Below are 27,943 nucleotides of genomic sequence, written 5' to 3'. Positions count from 1 at the left end.
TCGATTGTTGCTGCATTTAAAGTCACAGTGTCACAGAACAAAATCCACAGGCTATCAGGTTTCCCATGTGGGGGTTTAATACGTGTTTCACTAAGAAACAAGTGAATCAAAAAGCGTCTAATGAAGGGCAAAGGTTTGTTATCTTTTGGTTGGATGCGATTAAATGTTCGGTCGTGTCCTAATGATGAAACATTTTATTAAAGGCTAAAGCTGTTGAGACTATCAACAGCTAGCCTCGTGTTGACAAATAAGTTGGTTTGTAAGTGGTTAAGGCGGAAAAGTGTGCCAAGCTATGTGCTCACAGTGGCTCGGTCAAAAAGTCCCAAAAGGTAAAACACAAGCTGTATCGATTCCAGGACTCAACTTAGTTATCTGCTGTTTCTTCATGTTATCACACACTGATACAAAAAAAAGATGGATTTCTTTGCCCGAGTTGAAGAAAAGAGATCAAACATCATTAAAGTTTTATATAGTGCCTCTTTTCACTTTCTTTATTCTTTTATGCCCTTTTATGTGGAAAACAATCCACTCCTAACCAAAGATGATTGAGTGATCCATCTTAAAAGGAAAAATAGTATTAATGAGTCTTTTAATAGTTTCCTACTTAATACATTTTTAGTTAACAGTTAAAAAGTTGTTTTGCTGACAGGGATTACTTCCTGAGAGCTACATTGACAGACTGAGTTGATTGATGCCTCCAGATAGCAGGTAGGTTTTTACTTTTCTGTCCTTACTTGCTCTGCACTCATTCGCATCCGGCTTTAAATCAGAAGAAATTGCTCTTTTCCTGCTGGCATTTCCTTGACCCCTCAAGAGGTTCTGCACCACAATGTTCAGCTGTGATTGAGGTCTGAGAGGGCTTACAGAGATCAATGCTAAAGGATTAACAAAGAAACACCCAAACAGAAGATGTTTTCTGCGTCTTGTTGACTTTTTACTTTCTAGCATTCGTGTATCTTCCGGCTTTTTTCCCCGCTGTCCATTAGAGCTAATGTGTGTCCTCTCAAGTATCTGTGTGAACACAGCCGTTTTCTCATTGGTGACAAATTAAAAATGCAGAGCAGGCGGTTTGCATGAATGACCTCAGTCTGTTTTGGTCCAAACTGACAGCTGTTACATATTTAGATGCACTTGTACTGCTCAAAGGTTTGAGGCTAATTTCTATAAACTGATGTCATCTGGAGCATAAGGACAACATTTTGGGTACTGGGAGCTCTATGTTCTCTTTTTGTAGTATAAAATGTGCTGACCCATCATGTTAAAGCAGCTACTTGCAGTCTGAGTGGTGACCAAAAGATGGAATACATTTACTGAAATGCAGTCATATTCTGGTGACGGCTTAATGACCACTAAATGGTACTCTGAGTCTTGGCCCAAATATTTAATGGCTACATTAAAACACTGACCCCAGAGATCATCAGACTGAATTCAGTGAGTTTTGTGAGATTTGTTTATCTTTCTGGCATTTAGTTTTTTAGGAGGGGTGGGGACAGCGGGGGGTTAGGAGTGACGGCAGTGTTTTGAGATGTGAGAGATTTGCAATGTTTAGCGCAAATATGGTGTAGTTAGTGTGTAGTGTAGTCAATAGTTTTGTTGTGTGTGTCAGAACAATGAGGCGACTGCTGAATGTTCCAGGTGTTACAGGAGTGATACATCTCCTGTTGTCAGGCCTGCAGGTATCAGGCTGTTGTTCTCCTTTATCTCATAGTGGACAGAAATTATTTTTTGGAGTGGCACAAATAATTTGTTTGGCATCAGATTTGATGCAGAACAACTGATTGTTCTGTAAATAGTTTGAAATGTTTATTTAAAAACGCCTTGGCTGCATTTTTAGGTTAAAAAGCTACAAGAAACTTTGTTGTTTGCATAACTCAGTTACTTTTTTGAAGAAGTAACTATGTAATTAAATGCCCAACATTGGTCATTATATACTGTATTTTGCAGACAGAGTTACAGGGCAGACCACAGACTCATAATACAAAGCAGAGCTTTATAAAAAAAAAAAAGAAAGAAAGAAAGTTGTGTTTTCAAAATTGGAGTTCAGATTATTTTTACTTCCAATAGTGTTAACATACTACACAGGTCATGAACAAGATTTTTTTTTTAAATTTCATTGTAAGTGGGCTAAAGCAGTTAATTAAAAGCAGTCTAACAGAAATGTAAATGCTGTAATTTGATTATTTTAATAAACCATGTAACTTGGATGGATTCGATGCTGGCGTGACCACAGTGCACACGTCTGCTGTTGCTCACAGTGGTCCAAGGGATCGCTCAGGGAGTTTGTGTGTTCGCTCAGACACATGAAAAATTAGAGGGAACATTACCAGTGCGGTTTCGCTAGGTGTGCAAGCCCGGCTAGCTCAGTCAGCAGAGCATGAGACTCTTAATCTCAGGGTCGTGGGTTCGAGCCCCACGTTGGGCGGAGCTATTTTATGACAGAAGTTATCAAGAAACTCTCTGAAGTCCTGGATTCAGCTCATTTTGTTATGACCTTGTTATTCCAGACATGTGAACTGCCAAAACGTCTGCTTCATAGAGGTTCTCACACATGCTTACAGTCAGATGCACATCCTCATCTGGAAGGTGTAAAGGTGTTCTTGATTTTCTATAGGACTGCACGGAGTCCTGTGAAAGCTTTCTTTTTCATCTGTAACTGAGTCAGATGCTCTTTCCTCGATGGAAAATAAATATTGGTGCAAATGTAAATCATATCTTTATGACCTTCGGATGCCGATCCGTCCTCACGTGGACATTTTTGCTAATATGATTCTTTAGAAGGTTTTTGGTCAAGTCTCAAGTCAGTGCTTTATGAAGTGAAATCTGGGCAAAGTCAGATTTCACAGGCTGAGGTTGGCTCTTGCTGTCATGATTGACATGACAAAAATGAACTTGTAGTGACAGCTAGCAGAGCAAGCACAGAGAAAGGTTGAAATAAAAGCAAGTTTAATGAAGGATAATAAGAAAAAAACCCACATATGTTTTTATATAGCTCTACCTCGGGATCCACATGGTTTTAAGGTGAAATGAATTAATGAGGTGAATCACAGCTTTTATTTAGATTCACCTGATTGCTCACTCTAAATGAGAAAAACACCAGATGGAGGCAATTGTTTATTCTCCTTGCGTGATGCATTTTAAAACTTACATTTACTCTCTTGGTCTGAAGTTTATCGCCATGCTCTCTAGACATCTCTATAAGACTAAGAGCATCTGTTAGCAAACTGAAAACAAAATACTAAAGGTTATATTTCAGCTCTCCAACGTAGTGAGTATTTTATTTATGATTGTTAGTTTAAAACAATCACTGCAGGGTCGTTTGGCTCTCGGCGAAGGCAGTCGCACTTTTTCTCCTCTCCTCCTTCCCCTTATCTTCCCTGCTTAGCCTCTTGTGCCCTTGTCTTGTGTTTTTTACTTTTCCCTGGAACAGTCTCTCACAGTCTGTGTCTAAAACCTAAAAGAGAATTATGGATTTGATCAACTGGTCTCTGAATGCTATTGACACCCTTTTCTCAATGAGAAGTCTGGGCTCGGGAGAGCCCGAATTCCCTGGAGGGACTTTCCCTGCTGGATACACGATGGACGGGTGGCAGAAATGGAGGGTCGTGTGCCTGGCGGGACTGTCGATCGAGGACGCTGAAGATATCTACCTATTTGGAACCATGGTAACAGGGTTCTGGCTGATCAGAGCTGGCTTGGCCCTGGCTTATCGAAGAATTAAGAAAGCGGAACCGGCTGTTCAAACCCCCACAAGGCTGCCCACTGGGATTGAAACGATGGGACGAGGCGCGACTTCTCAGAATGGGCTCCCTGAGTGCAGCATGGTTAAGATCTTGGAGAAGCTTACGGCTGCCGTGAATACTCTGAAAAAGACCTCTGAGCTAAAGTTGGATCACATCGTGGAGCAGCTCACTGCAGTCATGAGGTCTCAGAATCTGCTCTTTGACACAAGAATGACAACACCACAGAGCGCAAGTTTGATAACATCATGGAGATGCTCGCGGCTCTCCAACGGGAGATTGAGAGACCAGTGTCGGAGTGTTAAAGAACAGCTTTGAAATTCTCGTGAGTTGTTCGCACAAAAGAAAAATTACCATCATAATGCGGCTACCCCTTCGGCACTAGCTGTGGGCTCAAGGCTGGAGCTGAACAAAACTCCTTGATAACGACTGTCTTTAGTCTGTTCCTTTCCATTCTATGCAAGGCTACCTGGGTTGGCTGGTAGATTGTTTACTTAGCCTGGCAGGGCGAAGGACACTGTCTCAGCTGAACTCTGGACACGCACACACACACATACACTTACACTGATAAGCATTCACTCATCCCCCCTCCCCTTCCAACGCCTTCGATGCTTGTTGCCTCCTGGGGAACATGAGGCAGGTCTGGGACCGCGTTGGAGAGACGGCGCAGTGGCAGGATGGCTGCTGTGTTGCCTGGGATTACGCCTCATCCCCTACCCACCCCTGTTGCTGGTCACGTGCTCTATAATGTTGTACTGTGGATATTTATGTGCTTTCTGTGCAGAGGAGTTTTTTTGTTTCCTGTTCTCATGCTGTCCTCCTGTAGCCCAGCATGAATAGAAGTCTTTTTTTCCTCTTGTACTTTTCCTATTGTAGTGTCCATTTCAGTGTTTTTTCTGTAATGCAACCGTTCTCTGACTTGTATCCCCATGTGATGTCTGTGTTGTGTGTGTAAGGTCGGGGGGCGGGTTCATTCCACTGCAGGGCAACCTGCCACTGCATGTGGCGAATAAAATTTGAACTTGAACTTGAATTTGGTGCAAAAAGTCTAATCCCAGAGTTCCAGGCTCGTCTCTTATAGAGAACTTTATGGATGGTTTTAGCATCTATAACAACTCAGTTTCCCCTTTAATAAACTCTTAGTGAAGTTGTTCCTTTGATCTCAAGGAAATCTCCAAAAGAACAGGGCTCTGCAGATGTAGCCAGCTGTTCATTTTCTCCCATTTGTTTTGAAATTAAATTTTTCTTTGTCGTGTCCCATTTTACCCAGGTGGCCTGGGTTCAACTCCCGGTACGGGAATTGTCTTTTTTTACTGAGATCTATGTGAAACTGAATTTTGTGGAAGAACTGGCCTGGCAGAGGGATCAAGCTTGAAAATATGTACTGCAGGTTAGGGGTGCCTAAGGCCCGAGGTGAAACTGGACTAATAAGTAAAGAGAGTCTATCTAAAAAGTGCAAGGAGTAATTTGAGAAGCTCATGAATGAAGTGATGAGAGAAAGAAATGAATCAGGAAAAGAATGAAAAGTGCAAGAACAGTTGTTTAAATGCCATAGGTATGGAGATATGAAGGAGAGAGGGCATGCAATTTTTTTTCAGCCTTTTACTGGCTTTATTAGACAGATACAGTGAAGGCTAACAAGAAAGCAGAGGGGGAGACATGGAGCAATGGGTCGGACTCAAACCCGGGCCAGCCGCTCGCAGCCATGCAGCGTATGGTCACCTGCTCGTCCAACTGACCTAAACCAGCCCCCAGGGCCTTCAATCTTTGATTGTAGACTAGCTAACCATACTGGTTCAAACATTGGTAACGCTAGCTGAAATTATGAAAAAAAATGTCAAATATTAGTAGCTAGCTAACACTACAGCTTGCAGTGGGATGTGTTGGTTTAAAGCTGAAATAATTAATAATTAAAAGGTAAGATATTCAATTTAAATCATTATCTAACAGCATGAATAACAAATAGAGTTGTTAGCTAATCGTAACGACAAACTGGGACAGCTAAACATAACCAACAGCTATTAAAAGGAGTCGTAGAATCAATTTGTGGATAGATTTCTAAAATAGTAAGCCCATAGTTAGGGGGAAATACTGCAAACATTTTTCTAACCTTAACTGAAAGTAGTGCAGATCGAGTTTAAAAGACGTTCAAATGAAGATATTTGATTGTGAGAGGTGGTGTTAATAAAGTTGAGTCAACCTGAAGGACATTATAAGCAAAAAGCTGGGCGCCGTTGGTCTACACACTGTGTGCGATGGTGGGAGTGAATCGTGACTCGACCAAGACCGCTGGACAGCCTCTTTACTCAACTCTATTTACATTCATGAGTTATTTGGACATTCACAAAAGTAAAATGTACTTTTAATGTGGACAAATTCATCCTTCTGGGCAGCGTGTGTGCAGTCGATTGCAACGATTGCATTAGGGGAGCCGCTACGACTCCAAATTGCATTTTGATGTTGGCCCGGTCGCCAGCAGTCCGAGAGAAAACGATAGATCTTGCACTTACGCCTGCCCACACTTCTGCCATTACACAGCTAAAAGGGGACAGAGATGCGCGACCAGTCTGTAAAACAGTACTGTTGCCTGTAGAGCTTTAAAACTCGGAGCTGATTCTCCCCTCGGTATCTCCGTTCTGAAACAGAGCCCAGGGCGGCAGACACTTTTAACACAAGCGCTCTTTGAAATCAGAAACGGCACATTAGTCAGTGTTATTATCATAGGTCAGAAAATCAGCTCTGTCTCAAAGGATGCCTCTCACCTCAGGCTTTTATCAGCAGTATCCTCTAACAGCACCAAAGCACCACTATAAACATCCATTACACACTGATAGATTTCTACAGATCCAGCTCACATTTAATATATTTAATGTGTTATTCTACAGCACCTTATAGTTATTTACTTTCATTATCATAAAAGGAGCGTGTTCACGGACCAGGGGTACAAACCACCAAATGTGTTTTCAGTTACCTGTGAGGAGATAATGTTGCATTTTCTAGCCATGATTTATGATTATTACTCTGAAAATGACCCTCTGTGTTTCCAGGTAATGACTCCGGCTCTGAGCATTTAAAGTAACTGAACGCTAAATCTGAGTGGAAAGTGGTGTTGTTTCAGGTTTAATTAATCATTACCTTAAAAACATCATTAGATACAGCTTTAGTTACTCGATGCATGGAGTGAAAAATGCTGTATACAGAACCAGAACATTAATACAACCTGCATGAGATTCCAATCAGTAGATTCAGCTTTGTGCCTCCAAATGTCTCTGACACCTGCTGGGGCGTGGATGTGGGACCTCTGGGGATTTTCTGTGGTGTCTGGCATCATGGTGGTTCTGTTGCAGGGCGGAGCTTCGGCTAACCAGGCTCATTTCATTGCATTCCAAGTATGTTTGGTCAGATTGGCATCTGGGGAGTTTGGAGTGAAAAAATGTGGCTCTTTGTTATCTTCCTTGAGCTCTTCCTCTGCAGTTTTTTGCAATGTTACACTGTATATTATCCTGCTGGGCAATGCCATTCCTGCCTGGTGCTTTTGGAGTGTATATTAGGTTCATGTCAAACTAACATTTGCTTGAATGTCAGGTCCAGCAGTTCCCCAGCATACCACTGTTTCAATTTACATTCTAACTCATTGGTATTCATCTTTTGCTTGTGCTGTGCCTGTGTAATATAACAACACTACAAAGACAAATCCTAAAAATTGCCCTTGTTGTTCATATTTTGTTCCCATTCACTCTTCTAACACTCTTAATAACATTTTAATGGTCATCCAGCTCCACATTTATATTACTGGACTGCAGCAGAGTAGCTTTTTTTGGACATCCTCTGTACAAAACAAGTTGTTTTAGCTCCTCTTCCTTCAAGCCGTCTTTCTTCTGATGGGCAGTGCCTCACAGTCAAAATATTTGGCAAAATAGGTGGTGCTTCTGTGCTCAAAGAAAACCTGAGAAGACCACACAGAACCTAGAGTAGAGAAGGAAAACTATCTGAACCCAAGGCAGAACCACAATCATCTTTAGGGTTTGTGGAGAAAACATCCAATCAGCAGCAGTAGTGAAGATGCATTGTTGATGCCAAAGGAGAATGGCAAGACTGGCAAGAAAGGCAACAGCAAGTTTAATAACAATTTGTCACAACCAAGGTCTGCAGAAGAGCATCTTGAGCTTTGAAGCAGATGAGCTACAGCTACAGAAGACCACACAGGATGCTACTTCTGTCAGCTAAGAACAGAGGCTACAGTTCACATGGCCATGCAGCCTTTCTTTTTAATAACCTAGGAAATGAGGGAGGGGCATGCACCAAAATGTTCCCACAAAATATTACAAATGAAAGATGTTCAGACTTTTCTCCTGCTACCCTCGTTCTTTCTGTAGGCGTGTCAATGCCCATTCCAGTGATTGGCCTGCACAACAAGGACAAGGTCTTCGTCAACGGCAGCTGTGTCCTCAACGAGGAGCGCTTCGTGCTGATTGGCTCCTTTGTGGCCTTTTTCATCCCGCTCGTAATCATGGTGGTGACATACTGCCTCACCATACAGGTAGGGCTTTTTTTCGTGTTTGTGCGATTGCTCTTCTTTGCAACATGCATCTGTTGTAATGTCTTTACTTCATCTATGTCCCCTCCCCTTCAGGTGCTTCAGAGGCAGGCCACAGTCTTCCTGTATGAGGCAAAGACTTCTTCCCAGCAGCCTTTGCACCCACCAGCAATGGGAAATACATTGCAGCCTCCACCCAGCACCTTCCACCTTCCTCAGATCAATACACTTGCTCCTCCAGACTCACAAGGTAAACACCTACCAGGACTTTACTGCACCTGTATGACAGCAGGAAAATCTCCCACTAACTTAACCAATGAATTTATGGTAAATACATGAATTTATTCTTGAAAGTATTAGCAAATAACACACAACCACAGACACATAATTATTGTTAGTGATTTTTTTTTCATGTATTTTATGCTGGTATCCCAGCATGTTTTCCTTCCTGAAGGATTTGAATCACTCTATAAGTATTAAGCCCTCCAGCAATTAAACCAAGAAGAAGCACAAAACAAATTGATGGATTTTTATTTTGCCACTCTTGAGATGTTTGAGTCATACCACCTAAGCATGGCATATTTCAATTTGTGTTTTAATAATGAAGAAGGCCTCCACAGCAGCTCAGCACCAACAGTATGCTTCATTGCACACACCCTAGGTTTCTTATTCAACTTGGTCTTTTGCTTCAGGGCCTTCAACACTTTCATTATTGGCATGACAAGACTGTACAGATGCAGATAATCAATTTCTAATGAACATAAGGTAAAATTATGATACTGGAGGTTCCTCTGTAAGTGATGTGTGTCTGTGCTCTTTCAGCATATCCTTGTGTTAAGACACATAACAAAGCTCTTCACTTTGAGTAGCTCCATGTCTGATATGGGAAAGTTTGAAACCCAGCCTCTGAGACTCAAGCATGTGGATCCATCACAAGTAAAGCAGCAGCTAAAAGAATCAACTCTTCTGACTGTACAACAAGTTTTTACCCTGTTTGTCAAATCATGGCCTAGAAACTAGAATCATGTTTGGGATATTTTTATTTTTTCAAAATTAGGATGGCCATTGTTTCCCTATTTTGTGGTGCTCTGTCCTGGACGTCGCTCTATCAGAGAGTTGTCAGGACATTTTCTGGCTCAGGTGGGTGAGCATGACTCATCGGTGTACAGTAAAGGCAATGGGTCTATCACCCTACTTTACAAAAATCTATAGATCTGCCTGTTACTTCTGATTGTATTGATTGATCCCCTAATTGAATCTGTTTACATTTATTATGAACAGAAGTAGCAGAAGGGTCCCACTTCAGTGACCTCAGGATCTCGTCTCTGCTTTTTGTGGATGATGTGGTTCTGTTGGCTTCGTCAGGCGGTGGCCTCCAGGTCACACTGGAGCATTTTTTAGCCGAGTGTGAAGCGGCAGGAATGAGAATAGTGAGGAGTCACTCTGGGTCAGGGATGAGTTGCTGCTGACGAGTTTTGCCGTGGGCTTGTTCACGAGTGACGGGGAGCGGGAGATGGACAGACGTAGTGTGGCGGCATCAGCTGACTCCACTCCGGATGCCTCACATTGCACAGTGTAGGGAACAGCAATAATTTGCACATGAATGTTTACGGAGCGCACAATTTGCTTTCGGTTTTGAGCAATTTCATTGTTGCTCATTTAATTATGGAAAGTCAAAAACATGATTGATATTCAATTAACTGTGCAGCTGTATCCTTTTTTATCAGTTATGTGAACGTCGGCTGTTTTCACACAAATATGTGAGCTAAGCACTCAAACAGGTTGAACGACTTTGGTCTGGTCACAAGAGTGGATACAAAGAGCCCCTTCTCTCTTATGTGATGAAGCAGCTCTTGGAAATAGCTTCAGATCACAATTCTGGCATCTTCAATCCATTTCACGTCTTTCGAAGCCTGCAGGCTATCCAGGCTGAAGGCAAAAGATCAACCTATCCCGAAGGAAGGGTAGACCTAAACCTACAGGGTGTACCTGATGTAACAAGTCTGCTTATCTTTCAACTTTTGATATCAGGTATTCCCTTATTAAATGCATCTGCTCTCTAAGTTTAGTTATGCATGAGAAAACCCATAACAGATGTTTTACAGGTTTATGATACTAGAAATAATGAGCTTGGTCTACACCTCTGTACAAGACAAGTGCTTCTATAATTACTGTATGTTCTTGAAGCGCATAATTACAGGATTCCCAGAGGGATTTCTCCATACCTAAGAGTTTGTATTGTCATCGTAAACCACGTGTAGGCCACGTTGCTCAACGGGTATAACAGAAGGACAAAGCTTTGCAAAAAAGTTTCTCCAGCTCTGAGCACTTACAGTGGGTAAGGCGAAACTGAAAAAAAGCACACTTTGTCAGCTGTTTCCTGAGATGTTGTTGTGCTGCTGAGAAAACAGCAACTATCTGATCTGATCAGTTTGGGTGCCACTCGGACGTTTCCCATTCCAGGCCAAGCCTTGGCTTCTCCAGTTCAGATAAAATTGCATGACACTGCAGTCTCTGCCCATTTTCCATCTTATCCTCTCTCCAATCCCAGACACAGAAAATTGAAAATGAAACATTCAGCTCGTGCCTTAACTTTTCATCTCGCCTCTACCCTACAAAACATCAGCTGCAGTGCTAATAGAAAACTTGACATTCTTTCACTGGCTGGCTGTACAGGCAGCAGTTTTCTGGTTGACAAATAATGATAACATGTGCAAGTCCAGCCATTCAGCTTTCCACTAAAACATTTTAAAGGCAAAAGCTTGAAATTTAAATGGTTGTTTTTTTGCCCCTTGCTCAGAGTTGAAGGTCCCGCCTCCTCAAAGCAGACGAAACACCTTGAGCTGCCTGAAGGGCACAGAGCCCAGCATTCTGCTCAGCGCCTCCACCTCAGATAGCATCAGCATCATTCCCAGCTCTGAGGTGGCGTCCCAGCTCAGCTCGCCGGCAGCTGGACCGGGCCGGAGCGATGCGTCAAGTCACGGTCGCCGGGGGATGATGCAGGCCATAAAAAATGAGAGACGGGCCTCAAAGGTGAGAAAAAAAAAAGATTAGTAGGTGTAATCAGGGGGTAAATGATAAATGTGCAGTCATGATCAAAATAAGTGCACCTTCTTAAAGTTGTAATGGTTTACAAATCAGGACATTAAAAAAATATATTTGGTCTTAAACACAACCTGAGATGAACAACAACTGAAGTCTGTAGAGTCTGCGAGTCTGAGATCAACCTCTATAAAAGCAGATGTTTTGACAGTTTTCTGGTCTAGACCATTCAGATGTGCGATAACTTAATGCTGTAATCTTCCCAGGAGAGACCAAGCAAATTGTGTCATGCAACAGGACAATGATCCCAAGAATAGCAAAATCCACACCCCAACAATTTCAATTTGCTTTGGTGGAAAAACCTCTAAAGCTTTCAAACAAAAGGCTTTTTAACTTGGTCTTACTTTGGTTGTGCTGTGTTAAAATTAAATACAGTTACCATTAGGTTAAAAAAGTGATTCCTGAGTAATAATCCTCAGGCATACACCATCAGCGGTGTAGTCAAAAACATTCAAATAGTGCTCAGTACTACTTAGACTAGAAGTAAATACTTAAAAGTGTGCCACTGTTTGACCACTAGGGGTTAGTGTACACAGCAAATTGGATGTGTTTGCCATAAGGTTGCCTTATACAGTTGTTATAGCATACTGTAGCCTTTTCTGATTAGCATCCAAAGTCTGAAAACTATTTAATGTCTCGTTTAATGCATCATCATTTCTCCTCTGAATGGCGTGTTTCTGTGCCAGACACTTTGAGTAAAAGGACTTGGAGTCGCTGAATGTGTGACTGGCCTCTGAAAACTCAGGTTAACTCTGGATGAAAACAAAAGCCCTCTTATATCTGTAAAATAAGTTTAAATCCGACTAGAAGTGGTGCAATCGCTGGGATATTGAAAGAAAAAGAAAGTTTTGGTTGGAAGGAATTCAAACTGGCAAACTTTCTATTCACTATCTTCTTCTTATTCTTTTTTTCCTCCGCTTCCTTTTCCCCCTCTCTCTTCTTCTAGGTTCTAGGAATCGTCTTTTTCCTCTTCCTCGTCATGTGGTGTCCCTTCTTTATCACCAACGTCACCTTCGTCTTGTGCAGCAACTCCTGTAACGAGTCACTGCTCCATGACCTCCTCAACGTCTTCGTCTGGGTGGGTTACATCTCCTCTGGAGTCAACCCGCTGGTCTACACCCTCTTCAATAAGACCTACAGGAGAGCATTCTCCAGCTACATCAGGTGCCAGTACAAAGTCGGGGCCAACGCAGCCGGCCAGGGTTGCAAAACCCTCCTCGTCCCGCCGCCGTGCCCTTCACACGCCGTGACTCCTCTTCTTATGGGCGATCACGGGAAGGCAGGTGTGGACCGCAACAGTAACTGTCGCAATGGCGGTAGGGGGGATAACGGGAGGCTCGCAGTGGACCCGGAGGACACGACGGACGATGGGACGCAATTCGGAATAACCTCGCAGAGCATTTCGGAGTGCCAGAACATTTGCATGCTTTCAGAAACAGAGCCGGAAACGGAGCTGGAGCCGGAGCTGGAGCCGGATCTGTCACTCATCAGCTACAGCCCTGCCCCGAGAGAACACACAAGCAGCGTGTGACTGTGTGCATCCGGTCAGTTTTAGTCTTCTGCAACCTGCAGATGCTGTTCCAAGCAGGGCTGGTGCTTGGACACGACAGCTTTTCTACTGGTTTCAACTGTAGTGAGGACTCTTACTGGGAAAAGGACTAGTCTCTGCTGACAAGCCTTTTTCTCCGTACTACGTCCATCAATGTGGAAAGAAATTGGAAGAGCTAATATTTCGGGTTGGAAAGGTAGAATGAAAACCAATATTTCCAGTGTGCTCATTTTGTAAATGTTGGCTTTCATAACATTAATAGAAAACAAAGGCATCCACCAGGCCTTTACCTATACATCTAAGCACTCATCAGTGGCAAGATGTGGGGGCTCCTCATGGCGTTGACAATACCAGCTGAGATCCACTGAAAGGGATGAAGTGAAGAGGTCGGTGGAGAGCCAGCTCTCGTCAACCTAGCATTAAGTCAAGTGGCAACGGAGCAACTGCGTCTGTGGCAACGGAGTCCCACAGACGCAGGTTACAGAGTCAAGCACCAACCGGGAGGCCACTGGGGTCAAACTATGCCTTCAAGCCTTCACACAGAGTCAAAATGCAGTCCGAGGTCGGGTCCACGTGGATTCCCTCCACACCAAGCAAACTAAACCAAATATATTTTTGTGCCGGTCGAGCTTGACAACAACAGCAGTCCTGAGAGCCATCTGAATGAACCTCTCCAGCATGTTTAATGAAACTATTCAGCCGACAGGAGGGGGATGTTTCTCTGAAGGAAACTGCAGTTGAAGCATGTCTGAGGGGACCAACATGAAGGAATGTACTACCGCTGGTCTCTGGTGGACTCACAGTGCCATCTAGTGGTCACATGACTCAGAGAGATCGCCTCTTACCCTCCCCCCTTCTCCTTTATTGGACTGAACAAGGGGGATACAGGCCTTTGGCTTAACACAGCTGACAGGCTCTGGCTTCTGTTGACCAACAGAAACACTTTGCAAAATGCTAAATTCACTACTTCCACAGGTTTTTAACTCAAAGCAACCAATGAAATCTTAAATAAAAGTAAAACAGTCTAAAAGGAAAGCATTATATGTAATTTTTTTATGTTAAGTTGAACTCTTTTCATGTTTACACTCATTACTCATTCCCACTCTTTTCTTTATACAAGCCAAACGGGGAAATGTATATCTTTTGCATTCACTCATTAAAAGAAGACTACAGTGTAACGTAGCCTCATGCAAATAAATGAAAAGTTTGAGTCAAAGCAGGTTTGATTTTTGATTGATTTGCCACAACTTATATGTGACTTTAATCTTGACTATGTCCCAAACTAATGAGCATGCATATCATATTATCAGGTTACGCATCAGGATTTTCATATCATCTACAAGCACAAATCTTCGCTATTTGATATTCTGGGCATCTATGAAGGACACATTCTTGAATTGAAAAGAACCTCTGTGTCATCTACTTTAAAAAAGAAAAGAATGAGGGATTTGTATTCAAGGACAGTTATTAATTTAGTCCCGTTTCAGGCATTCTGCAGGCTAAAACCTGCTTGAAGGGTAGAGTGAAAGACAAAAAAAGGAAGAAATTAAAGAACACTAATGGCTTTGTTTGCTTCACAGTAACTCACAGTTAAGACCAAGTAGCTTTAGATTTCATCCGTGAGACGGACAGAAAGTCGATACCCTAAGAGACAAAGTCCCCAACCGTCAGAGCCCTGTCACTCTGACTCCACCTCTCTCACTCCCACTTTCCCTCCTCCCACATTTTTATTGACATCTGACAAGACGGCATGCTTCATCCACTCTGGATGAAGCATGCCTGCAGTTTCATTTTCTCATGAACAAATTCACAAATTTATCCGAGATAACAGAGGACATCATGAGGTAGTTCTAATCGGCCCGATTCTAATTCCTGCTAGAAATACCTCAGCTTTTAGTTTTTACTGTCAAGGCATTCACATTTAACGAACGATCCATTTACAAAATCAATGAAGAACAGCCTGAGATGGCCTGAAAAAGGAAGTAGATCTTCAAAAATATGTCTTAGTTCTGGTCGACTGTCACTGCAAAGAAATCCCAGGGTCATAAATAAAACAAAAGACAGAGCTCACTGGTTTTACAAACTTGGTTTGGTGTGACAGACCATTAATAACATCTTTGTCAGGAAGAAATAATCAGCAGTTCGTCGAGTCGCTCTCATGGCAGCTTGCAAAACTTCGTGTTAAAGACAAAAATTCCTTCTCTGCACCCTGAACATTGTTCAAAAACACTCGGCCAACCAGGATGGGATCCATTTGCTGGGACGATTCTGGACAACACCCCTAATGTAGACTATATAATCTTAAGTCAAAGACGCAGTCAAAGATGCAGACAGGTAATATAGCACTCTGCTAGCTTTACAAACCTGCTTCTTTTTATTGATACATTGTGTCCTGTGGATTTAGAGGAGATTTTCAAAGTAAAATACCCAAAATGCTGGATGGTTGTTTTAAAAAAGCAAAGACTAACTATCTGCAACACTCCGCCTTACAAAAGATATAATACTGTGTGGAGTTTGAAGGTCAAGTTCATGCTTTTCATCAAGAAATTCGCCTCTTAGAAGATAAGATATGAATGTATAAAGAAGATTTAACCTTAAATTAAAAGTTGGGCTAAATTTACTGGAGTTTTTCAAAGTACAACAAAATCACAGCCCTTCTCCATAAAAGAAAACAATACTAGAAAGATGGCTATTTAGTAGAAAAAAGACCCTTAAAATGAAAGATGATTGCATTATTGGAAAATCTCTTTCCATCCACTGTTTCCACTTTATTGACCAGTCTTTGTTCAGTCTGCCTCTTTTTTCTAAACTAATACTTTCTAAAACATAATATCTCTGACTGGCTCACACTTAATGACTACTTTTGTATAGTAGACGGCAGTTTCTCTAGAAATCAATATTTGATGTTCTTAATAATCGCCTCAAGCATCTAAAAACACTAAGAACTTGAATGTTTATTACCCATAATGTCCCCTACGCCCTTCAAAATCAAAGAGTAAAAGGTCAAAGCCTGCAATGTGATCAATCGAACCTAGAGCCTGAGGTCTGCAGCCACCTCTGCATACAATTAGAATGAATCATAATAGTTCCCTTTGTTCTAATTCTATGCACCTCTGTATAATTTATCCACTATTTGTATGCTACAGACTTACCCAGTGGGCATTGGCACCACTTTTGTCTCCACAAGGAGAGATCTACATGATCTCTAATGTTGGCAAGCCAACAATGAGGTTTGACCCACAAATATCATGCATGTTTAAAGTGTTGTTCAAAAGATCCTCTCTGCCTCAGCTAATTTTTGCTTTCTTGTGAAGTACAGGAAAGAAATAACAAACAAACACAGGGCAATCAACAAAACGCACCATCCAAACAGCATTCGGGCATTTTATCCTCATTGACTTCCCAATTATCACAATAACATGTAAACAAGGGGAAAAACAGGGGGGAAAAAAATAAAAGGAGAAGAGAGGACTCTCTGAGCGTGGTTGAAAGGATCGTGTTCCGGCACGGAAAGAGCCGCAGCCAGGCCAGCCAACTCACTATGTCACAATGTAATAGCTCTATGTTTCTCGTGTACCTGTGTGTGTACCGAGCTTGGCTCAAATTGCAGTCTGAGATTGATTCAGAAGCTTTTCTGGGTTTTATTGATTGTGTCCAGCACAGTGGACTGAACCAGGAACGTCCCTGCAGGTGCCAGTCTTGTCCGGACAGCTGAAAGCAATCACTCTGAAAAGATTTCAGTGGAATTCGATCCAAGCCTGGTGTGTATAGACATAGCTGGAGCCGTTTTCTGACAGACTTTCTTTTCAGTACATAGAAAGAGAGAAAGATTATTCCCTCTCCGGGAGCTTTTTGGATTTATGTTAAAGATTAAAGGAAAAATCCCAGAAATGCTACAGCAGTATATAGAAACTCAGAAAGGGATGACAATGCGCTGTATCTTGTGTTAGCTGACACATTTTCTTACCTGGTATGAATCATTTTACATTTTCAAGGAATTATGTGTCTATACAGAGACTCAAGGAATGTTCTGACATTATGAGAAATGTGTTTGTTTACTTTAATTAGACAATCATTAGCAAAGCCAGGACACTGTTAGCCTAGGCTAGCATAAACACTGGAAGCAGAGTGAACCTGCTAGCCTTAGCAACACAGCTGAATAATACATAATCTGTCATTTATTATTTATTTAAAAAACCCAACAAGTTGAAGTATTATAAGAACTTCTTTTGTGGCCACAAATTGTGAATTATAGTTTTGAAATTTCAGTAGCACCTTGGTTGAGCTAACTAGCTAGCAAATATTAGTTACTCCATGCTAGCACTTGAAGACAGGTCTGACATGCTAGTGCTAATGGGGGTTCATTTCGTAATTTTTATGATTTTTTTATGATGATTACATCAGAATCTCCTCCTTTTGGTATAAAATGATGCACTATGCCAGACTTCATTTTGCTGTAAGTGCATATTTTGCATTATGATTAAATAGTATATTTGAATAACACCTGGCACATAAGCCGGGATTATACTTTGCATGTCTGCAAGTAATTTCATCATCAAACAGTGAGTGCAAGGGTCCATGTGGATGTCCCTGTGCTTGCATGCTTTTTGTAACAGCTCTGACTTATCCGAGGAGAAATTGCATGTCAACTATGTAAGCGCCTCAGGTGGCAGACTTCAATCAGACTCTAAAGAGGTATAACAGGAAAGACTACTCAATCATCAGGTGTCCACAGTGGAGTATACTCAAGAGCTTAACCTTTTAACATCCTCCTGGGATCCATCCTTATGGTTGCAATATACACACAATTAATAAATTAATTTTGGCATTGCAGGTATTAGTGTTTGCATTTCTTCCAAATAGGCAGAAATTCTATAGAAAAACTTTGACTTTAACATATCCCTAACCCTACTCTCTAGCATCACCAGATTTAGTGGCTGTTAAAAGGTTAGAAAATAACATTTTTCTATTTTCCAGCAACTTATAAAGAACAGAAGATCTATTCTGTTTGGCAGTGTACCCTGTTCATCACGAAGGAGAAGAAAAAGCACTAAAGCCAACCTTAGCAAGCCTTATTTATTTAATATTATCCTGATTCTGTTCGGACTCCCTTTGGCCCAGAAAATATCATCCTGACACGGAGTCCCTTTTCTGGTGTGATGTAAGCATGTAGCAAAAAGATCCTCTGCGCTTTTTTGTCAGCTCTCAATATTTCAGTCCAAACGTAGCGCTGGACAAGACTTTTGAAACGCCAACTCATATGAGCACATCGTATTGTGTATATTAAAATCAAATCAAAAACAGCAACAAAGTCAAATGCACATATTTCCCAGAATGTCATTATCTTTACTTTTCTATCTCACGGAAATAGCAATAAATTGCTGCAATTAAACACAAAATAATTCCTGCCATCATTTGGAAGGATGTCAAAGAGAACCCCAGGAGCTCGCAACATGTTACAGTTTTCAGATAAAAATGCATTTGAAAAAAATGCTAATCAGACTTTTCAGCAGAGCTTTTTGAAAGGTACTCTGGTTGATCTTCCCAAACATGCAACTCTGTCACTAAACGGCTCAGAAAGTAGCCAGGATGTTCAAGAGTCTGACAAACCCAGCAACTCTAAATCCAACTTCACTGCAAACGACATTCGTTCTCGAGCCTCGAATTTAAACACCCTCTTTGATGCTGGTTTGCATCGACACAGAAACCTGGTTTGTCTTGTTCTTGTATTATCCGGCGCTCGTGGGTTTGGACTTTTATGCGTTGAACTTTTTTGTGTTATGTAGTGGATGTTTTTTTGTTATATCTTATTTTTTTTGGTTTTTTTATACCATTTTAAGTGTGAATGTTTGTCTATGACACATTTTTATGAGTTTTTACAATTTATGTCACCATCCACATGATGTTTTTTTTCTGTGTGATGCTGCTATTTATTTATTAAAATATTATTCTAATGTGAGGACAATTGTGTTATTTGTACATTTAGCCACATTTGAATCCATCTTAATGGAAAGCAGACTGTTTTTGGTGCTTTACTGATGGGCTATAACTAGCTGAAAGTTCTCTTCTGAACTTCTGATTGTTTGATTGTTGAGTTTCTCTCTCTATTATTGTAGGCTCTTTATCTAACAATATAAAGTGCCTTAAGGCATCTGTTCTTGTGACTTGGTGCTATTTAAATAAAACTGAATTGACAAGATAAACACACTGTGGAACAATAGTGACAAGAAAAGCTTAAAAAACAAACAATAACACTACTTTGAAAGTGGTGGCTGAGATGAATTTCGATTGAATTTCTTTCTTTTTCTGTCATCAAACCACAATCATCCCTCCTCTCTGATGATTAACACCTAGCAGTATAATGTGGGGAATTTGATAATAACAGTACAGGGCCCAACCCCCTGTTCTGACACCTCACTCTGCTCTACTATTATGCTCGTTCTACTGCAAACCTCTGCCAATCAGTGCAGGCTTTTATCCAAAGTGCTTCATGAACAGAGCTGAACCTGGAGATAATTAAACTCTTGGCTGTGTTTTAGTTTCATGCTCCATGCAGAGAGCCACGTAATAAAGCCCAACATGAGTATTATACTCATGCTGGCCTGAGTATAGCATTACCGCTTGATCTTGTGCATCTACGGTATAATATGATTGTGGGCAAGTTTCCTGGTCCGTGCAGGGTTGGTATTAATACTGCTAATCAAATACTCAGTAAGAACTTCAACTGAGATTTCTTAGAAAACACACTTCCTTCAATTTTAAAGAGGCTTAAAGCTGTTTGGTGATGGATGACAGTGCTGTGAGCGCGACTTAATGCCTCTCGTGCTCGACTCTATAGTGAAAATATGACCATATTAATCAACAGTCAACTGAAAAGGTTCAGTTGACTGAAAAGGTTCCCATTCTTTTGATAGTTGGTGCATAAAGGTCCAGTGTTACCACGCCAGCATACAGTACACTCATGAATATCATGCTAATTTTGAGCTGTTCTGTTAACTGTTCTTTTTTCCAGTTGGGATGACTGTACAGCATCTTTAATGATTTTTTTTTAAATGAGAATTAGGTGCACAAGTTTGAATTTATTTTGGGTTTTCTCTAATCAACACCCTTACGTTGCACGCTGACTGGGTTGTTTTTGGTATCCATCAACAAGTCTCGGAAAATAATTCTGACTGGATATGTGACCACTCTGTTTACTAAAATTGGTAGAGTTCATTCAAATAGACCTATTTATTTAGGTCTGAGCAGTTTTATAGTTTTCACAAATTTTCATTGGGCTTTGGAAAGACCTTTCCAGAAGCTTAATGTTAGCCTGCTTTATCTATTCCAAAGCTAATTATGATGTGTGTTTGGGAACATTTTCCTCATGGAACACCTAACTGTGTCCAAGTTCCAATCATCCAGCTGTTGATTGGAGGTGAAACTGAACAATTTGGACAGAGTCCTTCTTCATTATTCCATCCAGCAAAACAGCCCAGATTGTGATGCTACCACCACCATGCTTGACATTTGTTACAGTGTTCTCAGGTTTGAGAGCCTCGCCTTTACTCCTCCACACATCCCTCTTATCATTGTGGCCAAATACATTATTTTATGTCTTGTCTGACTGTAGCGGGCCACTAAGGCAACTGCATAGATTGCTTGTTGGGAGGCAACCTGTCTCCAAACTATTGCAGTCCTGACTGCAATCAGTCTCAGATAGATTGTTAAAGGTTTTCTAATAGCTGCTGTGTAATTTTTAAATGCAGACAGATTGCCTTCACGTTTCTGTTTCTAATCTATGAGTTAGTGGTGTGTTGATACAACAAATTTTGATATCGATCCAGTTCCAAGTGAATACAGAGTCAGTATTGGCAAAACCAACACCAATATTTTTAACCTATAAAAGCTTATGTAGGGGTGAGCAGGGTGTCGTTATTTATGAGATGAACACTAAATCACTGTGATTTTTGCTTTTCACTACAATTAGCTAACACGATGTAACAAGGCAGCCCTTAGCAGCTGGAAACACAGTGAGATGAACCAAGGCAAGTGTAGTGGAACAAAAAGTATTTATTTGCCATACAGCTCTCCTTACAACAATTAACTCATCAAGCTTCTTCACAGCACAAATCCCTCCTCTAATGACAACCGGCAGCCTTAAATATGTTCAGCTGTCACAGACTAAACCATTATTCCACTCTCAGGTAAATTCTTAAATCCCAACCTTCCACCGCAGTATACAATATATCAATTAGAATTAATAAATACATAAATACATTTCACATTTTCATATTAATAAATAGTTCACACTTTAATTTTACACGAAACGCAATATTATAAAACCCAAAAACCCAAGCCCAAAAGATTCACCACACTCTCTTTACCAATGGTCTCTCCTGGAACCTTTAAAAGGTGTCTGGACAGGGAAACATTTGCCCAAACACCTTGAAGAGGGCACAGGCAAGAAAGGTGCGTAAGCATTATCTTACAAACACTTATTTGCACCACTTTTATTCCTAGATTTCACACACACATTTGCATTAGTTTTCCTTACTGGTAAACCTTAATCACAATCTCAATCACCATTCTTCTCTCCTGACAGACAACCACCACATTCCTTGATGAGGAGCAGCTGTGCAGGATCTGAAATAAGGCTACCAACTGATTTTAAATTTCCCAATAAATAGTCAATAGATATTTAAACTTCTTGTGTGCAAATCCATGCTTAAAGTGCAATGCTAAATAAAGTGTTTGATAAGGTGCTATACAGATAATATAATATAAATAAATGTAGTAAGGGAGTCCTCTTCCTTACACATGACAAAAACATATCTTTCAACTTTTCATTTATTATAAAACTGGGCTGTTTTGGGAACCTGGAATGTGAATGTGCCTGTCTCCTAAGCACTTTGGGTCCACTTCTTTGGTTTAAATATGCTATAGACTATAAATAAAATAGATGTGACAGTCAACACAAAACGGTTCAGAGATATTTTTTATATTGCATGTTTGAGGTATGCGTTTCTGTTACTCCCCCCCCCCCCCCCCCCCCAATAACAATTAATTTAAAAGTAGTGCCGTCAGCGTTAATCTCGTTAAAATGACTTTTACGCCATAACCACATTAACGCGGCGAATCTGTTAGCGAGTTAACGCGGTGTATGGGGCTGCACGGTGTCAATGCGTTAGTGTGGTTAGCTCGTTAACGTGTTAGCAACGTCCGGCCCCACGCACAGGACGATACACTGACAGCACTATTTAAAGCAATTCAGTTCAATTCAGTTTTATTTATATAGCACGTAATCACAACAACAGTTGCCTCAAGGGGTTTATATTATATTATTTATATTGTAAGGTAAAGACGGTACAATAATTCAAAGATAGCAGAGAAAACACCAACAATCTATGAGCAACAGTGGGAAGGTAAAACTCCCTTTCAACAGGAAGAAACCGCTGGCAGAACCAGGCTCAGGGAGGGGCGGGGCCATCTGCTGTGACCAGTTAGGGGTGAGAGAAGGAAGACAGGATAAAGACATGCTGTGGAAGTGAGCCAAAGATTAATGTGGGCTCATTTCAGTGGGCGACACACTGAACTTAGAGGATAGAAACAAAGTATTGATCCTTTCACCCTATTGATCCAATACTTTGATCGCTCTTTGGTAATGATACCATCGATACATGGATCAATCATCGCACTTCTGATGTGTGAATCTGGCTGGACTCTGAATGTGAGTAGTGTATAGGAATTTCTTTTACCTAGGTATTTAATCGCATTATGTTATTGTATTAACATGTCTGACACTCATACTTGAGACAAATGGTAGGGGGTGTAGCAAAGATGTTGGGGAAACAGGAACTCCAGAGGACCAGTCTTTTGTCTCTTGAGGACTCTGGGAAGTAGCAAGGGAGTGTGAACCTTAAGGTGTGAAACAGCTGTGTACTGCCTTTGTTCCTGGAGAAGGTATTTAACTGAGAGCCATGCTAGGCTCAGTGAGAACTCTGCTGACCGTCTGTCCCGCGGCCATGGAGGGCTCCACAAGCTTGTTTGTCTGTTCTTTGTGTGCATGAATTAAAGAATGTTAGCTACCGCTCACCGCTCGTCTGCAGGCTTTATTTAAGTGGAAAAACTTCCACAACAGTAGTTAATATGAATTTCTCTTGAGGTGTACCACAACAGGCTTGCAGTTATTCCCAGTTATTTAACATATTATCAAAAACAGATTGCATGTAATGGCCAACCTGACCTCATTCAGCTGCAAGTTGAGAGCAGACTGACTTTTGCTTTGAAGATGGTAGCTATGAGTGGTCACATACCTGGTCCTCATCTTTGAGGCAACCACTTCAATGGCAACGAGTTGATTGCACACACTCACGATAATGGTTATTCTCTATTTTTCCTCCTGTGAGTGTAGCATAGGAAACACATTTCTTCAAACCAGCAAACCTCCTAAGAAACCCACTCCTCTCTCAATCTTCATCATCACTTCTCACTGGCTTGTGCTCAGGTTATTGGAAAAGAAGCCTGCACAAGCTTAAAAAATAAGTAGATCTTTATGTCCCTTCTGAAACTTTTTCTTTCACTCTTTTTCATTTCAGAGGCTGAAAAAAAAATCACGCATCTCAAGCCACAATTTTCATTAGCAGTAACAATAAGAAGGGATCCAAGCTTAATACAGGTCATTACAATCATCACAATCAATCAGCAGTCTCCTTATCTTCACTTCAACTTTTCCCTTCACCTCCCTCCCACCTACAGTTGTTCTGCTCCCAGCCAGTGGCGTCCTCTCCACAGTCTGTAGCTTCACAGGGTTTATCATTTGATTCTCAGTCACAAGATGGCAGCAGAGAAACCCAAACAATGTGATCAGACTGGCAATGAACAACCACAATGCATGTCATGAATCTCCACAAGTACAACAGGTAATGAGAACGTGACATGACCCCGTTGTCCTCTGTTTCACCTGTTCTGAGTAAGTCTCACTTTGCCAAATCCAGGTTTCCTTCTTGTATATCAAGCCAGAGCATGTGAAACATACTGCATGCAATAAGTCATCCCCTACACATCCCTCAGAAGTCCTGGTTATGCTAATATAGGCCATTAAACATAATGGCACTGCAGGGAAGCATAACGGAGCCAAATACCCGCGACAGTGCAGCTGTAAACAAGTGGACAGCTACATAAACACATAATTACATGTGGGTAAGTTTACAGGATTAATCGTGTTTATGTATTTATTTGCTAATTACTGAGCTCCTTTCTGGGTGGCAAATCAGCACCACGGACAGCGACACAGAAGTCAGCACCCAGGACAGAGACAGAGGTGACATATGAAGCAACAGCGCCACTTTGTGGGCGAAAGGGGGCACAGCAGCACCGTGTAAGGTTATTTATGAGGACTGGATAAGCTGCTTCTTATCCAGGGTGATTTTACAGCTTGTTGGCAGACAGGTGGAGCTGTAAAATGGCTCTGGGAGTAATGCTGGCTCAGACAGCATACCTGGTGGCCCGATGAAAGGCATCTCCAACACCTCCGTGAGTTCTACTATTATACAGTGATACAGTTTCCTTTTCAGTTCAGTAGATGGATGGTTGGTGTTAGTTAAATTGCTGTTTCAAGCCTGTCCCTTCACACCACATGCTGTTCACATGTGAGTCATCTTTTTTCCTCCTGTGGTCAGCAGTCTGGAGCAAGAACACAGTGTGAAACAGCTGTGCACTGCCTTTGTTCCTGGAGAAGGTATTTAACTGAGAGCTATGCTAGGCTCAGGGAGAACTCTGCTGACCGTCTGTCCCGCGGCCATGGAGGGCTCCACAAGCTTGTTTGTCTGTTCTTTGTGTGCATGAATTAAAGAATGTTAGCTACCGCTCACCGCTCGTCTGCAGGCTTTATTTAAGTGGAAAAACTTCCACAACAAAATGGCGCTGCGAGCAGGGTGGGCCGTGTGGTCGCTGAACAACGGTTCCGTGGGCGGGCTGATCACCCCTGAGGGAAAAGGTAGCTTTGTCCTACCAGCTGTTGAAGCAAAGGAAATGGAGGAGTCACGGAGCCGTGTGTTTCAGTCACCACCGAGATCATCGATTTTGAGGGGACTTCTGCAGATGGGTGAGTTGTAGCTAACTTTGTATACAGTTATGAGGAGTTTTTTGTCTGGCCGAGGGGGGGAACGCTGGCCGACCCCGGAGTTCGAGTCTCCGGGAGGAAAACCTGGTGGTTTGAGGCCCCAGGCTTGTGTTGGGTACGGCTCATCACAAGGACATTGGCTCGAGCGCGCTGTTGGGGAGAAGCCGGCCCAGACCTGTGTTCGGTCCAAGTACGTCACAGGGACAGCAACTCGGGTACACTGTCGGAATCCATTTCCGTGTACTATAGTGCACGGAGTGGCGGTGTTCGTTCCTTGGTCCGTAGAAGGCAAGGGCCTCACGGGGGACGCCTCGTGTAGTAAAATGGGATCTAGATCCAGTAGATCGGCAGACGTTCCACCAGGCGGCCAGAGACAAAACTCAATACGTGACTGTATGGTAAGAATTGAGTAAATGTGTGGTGTGTAAGATTGCAGAGAATGGTTGTGTGGGAAAAGTTGATGTGTGTGTAAAAACAGTGAAAAATGGGGTTACAAAATGTTGAAAATGGGGAACAAAAACAAGAAAAAAAAAGAGAGAGGAGTGTAGAAATGTGTGTAACAGTTGTTTCCAACTAGAGGGAGAAGGTGGTACTGCAGGCCACCAGGTCCCCTAGGGTGGACACACACGAAATTAGCAGAATTGTTGATGAAAATGAGCAATAAAATTAGGGCAAGGGTTTTGTGTTTAATGATCAAAATGTCTCAGTGTGTCACTTGCAGGTGAAGAACAGACCCGGATCAATTTTCCACGTGCAGCAGTCGGAAGAAAATTATAGGTTAACATCATTAGAAACACTCAAGCCAAGTTTTGGCTAAATTGTTTTACAGCTTAACTTCCATGTGTTTGTCACCCTGAGAAAACAAGCTCCAAAAATCTCTCCCTGAAGACAAGAAATGCAGTTTCAGAACAACGAGATGGATCTCGAGAGCTCACAGCAGCATCCTGAGCAGTGAAGAAAAGGTCCAGCAGCAACAGCTGTGCAAGACAGCGACAGCAAGGAGAAAAATGGCATCATCATGACTGGATGGATGGATGTGCATTTCCAAGGAGCTGCAACTTCACCGTGTGTGAATGGACTTTTGAAAAGACTGCTTGAGTTGGACATTTGCCACTTTCGGCGCAAAAATGGCAAAATGAGACAGTGGAAAACACAGGACAAAGCTGAAAGACAACTGACTCTCACTGGACTGCTGCAAGGGGGAGAGATGAGATGAGACCACAGTCAAAGGAGAAGGGGACAACATGGAGGAAGGCTGTTGTAGTGTGGGAATGAAATTTGGGTTTAGGAAACTGGGAAGAAAAACGACCTTGCGTGGAGAATTGAAAAGTGTCTGGAGCACCGCAAAGAGGAGAGGTACACAAAATTACACAAACAGAAAAATGCATTAATCCTACTAACACATACACACATGCAATGAAGCTCATGAAGACCAAATAGCATTTTAAGCATGCATTTCTGTTACCATCATCTTGTCCGGTTAGCTTAGTAGGTTAAGAAATGATACATAGACTAGTGAACTAGTAGTATTTTTGGGGAGGGATGATTGAATCAGCAGTGAACAGAGTGCTGCGGGAGGGTCAGATGAGTGGGGACTAATAGATTATTGAGTTTCTGGTTTCTGATGTGTGAGGGAGGTCTTATCATGACACACATCTGGGTACATGGGGAAAACAAAAACTCATTTTCTAATAGAATATTGCTGTTGTGTGAGGTGTGTGACTGGTGGATGAAAGTTTTGGGGATTTACTTGGCTGATGCATTTTCTTTTGGTACCACTTTGAACCTGCCAATTAGTTGTTTTGATCTATCATTCTAAGGGAGTACGCTTAGACAACTTCTAAAAGAGGCCTTCATATTTTTTGATTTTTAACAGTGCACTGAGATTTTTGTTTGGCAATTTTCTCTTTTTCAAGCAGGCCTGCAAGATCGGAATCGAAAGCGCTATACAACATGTTGATCAATCGCAAGTGAGCTTCTCCAAAATTAAAATGGGCTCGGGAGAAAGCCACTTATTTGGGACAATCAGAAAACAAGTCCCTGTCAAAAAGGATTCAGCGAGGTAATCCAGTCTAAATTCTTTTTTTTCTTTTTTGAAATGACGTCATTGCTGGCAGTAGAAACTTATTGCATCACGAGAGGTTCTACTGACGGCAAATAAAAATGGGAACTGACTATGCAAGATTGCACCTCCACCTTGACCTGACAAAAGGGTGGATGTATGTATGTTTCTTTGTTACAGGAGCAGAAAGGTGACAGCAACATCCTGGGTTGCATGGGCTTTGGGGCCGTGTTGACTTAACCTTTAATTGCCACTTTCTGTGTCTTTGTGAATTTACCAGCGGTGTGTTATTCATGACCTTGTATTGTTTACAGTGCAGAGGTCACTGTGAGAAAGTGTGCATGCAGATGCGCTGCGCTAACATCTACATCACATTTTCCACAGCAGAGGGCTAATCATGATCTAATCACATGATTTACAGCAGGACACACCACTGGCTAATGTTTTTTCTTACAACAGGGCCTGGAGTGAAGCCACTCTAGGGGAGAAGCCCTGAGAATTTTTAAGAGACAATGCACAACTTTATTGTGCATGTCTAATTGTGCTAAGCTAACATAGGGCAAAAGAGGGTTTTCCGGGGAAGTTTTCATTTTTAAATTGCAGGAACCATGACATGAGGGATATGGAAGGATTGACTGAGGCGCAGATGCAAACTATGACTAGGAGAAAACGCTTCAAGAGGACCAGTGAGAAGCAGGGACCATCTGCAGGACAACTGACAAACGACAGTGGGCTTCCAAAGGATTGTCATGAGGAGATTTTGAACAGCAAAATCTTAAAAATAAAATGAAAGAGTTTCGTCGTTGACGCTGAGGAAGACAACTAAGGTGTACGACGTGCTCTGCCTTAAATC

The 27,943-nt window shown here is 41.8% G+C and overlaps 1 protein-coding gene and 1 non-coding gene across 9 annotated transcripts in view; both read left to right on the top strand.

The window, feature by feature from the left end:
- Nucleotides 1–27,943, top strand: part of htr2cl1 (5-hydroxytryptamine (serotonin) receptor 2C, G protein-coupled-like 1) — a 345,669-nt gene that overhangs the window by 210,727 nt on the left and 106,999 nt on the right. For 7 of the 8 annotated variants that reach the window (XM_085153790.1, XM_085153788.1, XM_085153789.1 and 4 more), the window contains 4 exons: nt 8,114–8,277; nt 8,371–8,524; nt 11,075–11,307; nt 12,323–16,739. The exons of the other annotated variant lie outside the window; for it this stretch is intronic. In XM_085153790.1, the coding sequence (XP_085009916.1) occupies nt 8,114–8,277; nt 8,371–8,524; nt 11,075–11,307; nt 12,323–12,907 (1,136 nt within the window). In that variant the 3' untranslated portion in view covers nt 12,908–16,739. Of the gene's footprint in view, nt 1–8,113; nt 8,278–8,370; nt 8,525–11,074; nt 11,308–12,322; nt 16,740–27,943 lie in introns of those variants that run through there. 8 annotated transcript variants of the gene reach the window in all.
- On the top strand, nt 2,350–2,422 carry trnak-cuu (transfer RNA lysine (anticodon CUU)). The gene has a single exon. It is a non-coding gene; the product is annotated as a tRNA-Lys (tRNA).

Source organism: Neolamprologus multifasciatus, chromosome 3, assembly GCF_963576455.1.
Source record: "Neolamprologus multifasciatus chromosome 3, fNeoMul1.2, whole genome shotgun sequence".
Taxonomy (NCBI): Eukaryota; Metazoa; Chordata; class Actinopteri; order Cichliformes; family Cichlidae; genus Neolamprologus; species Neolamprologus multifasciatus.
Note: the sequence above shows the minus strand (reverse complement) of the source record. Positions and strands in the feature narration are given on the sequence as shown.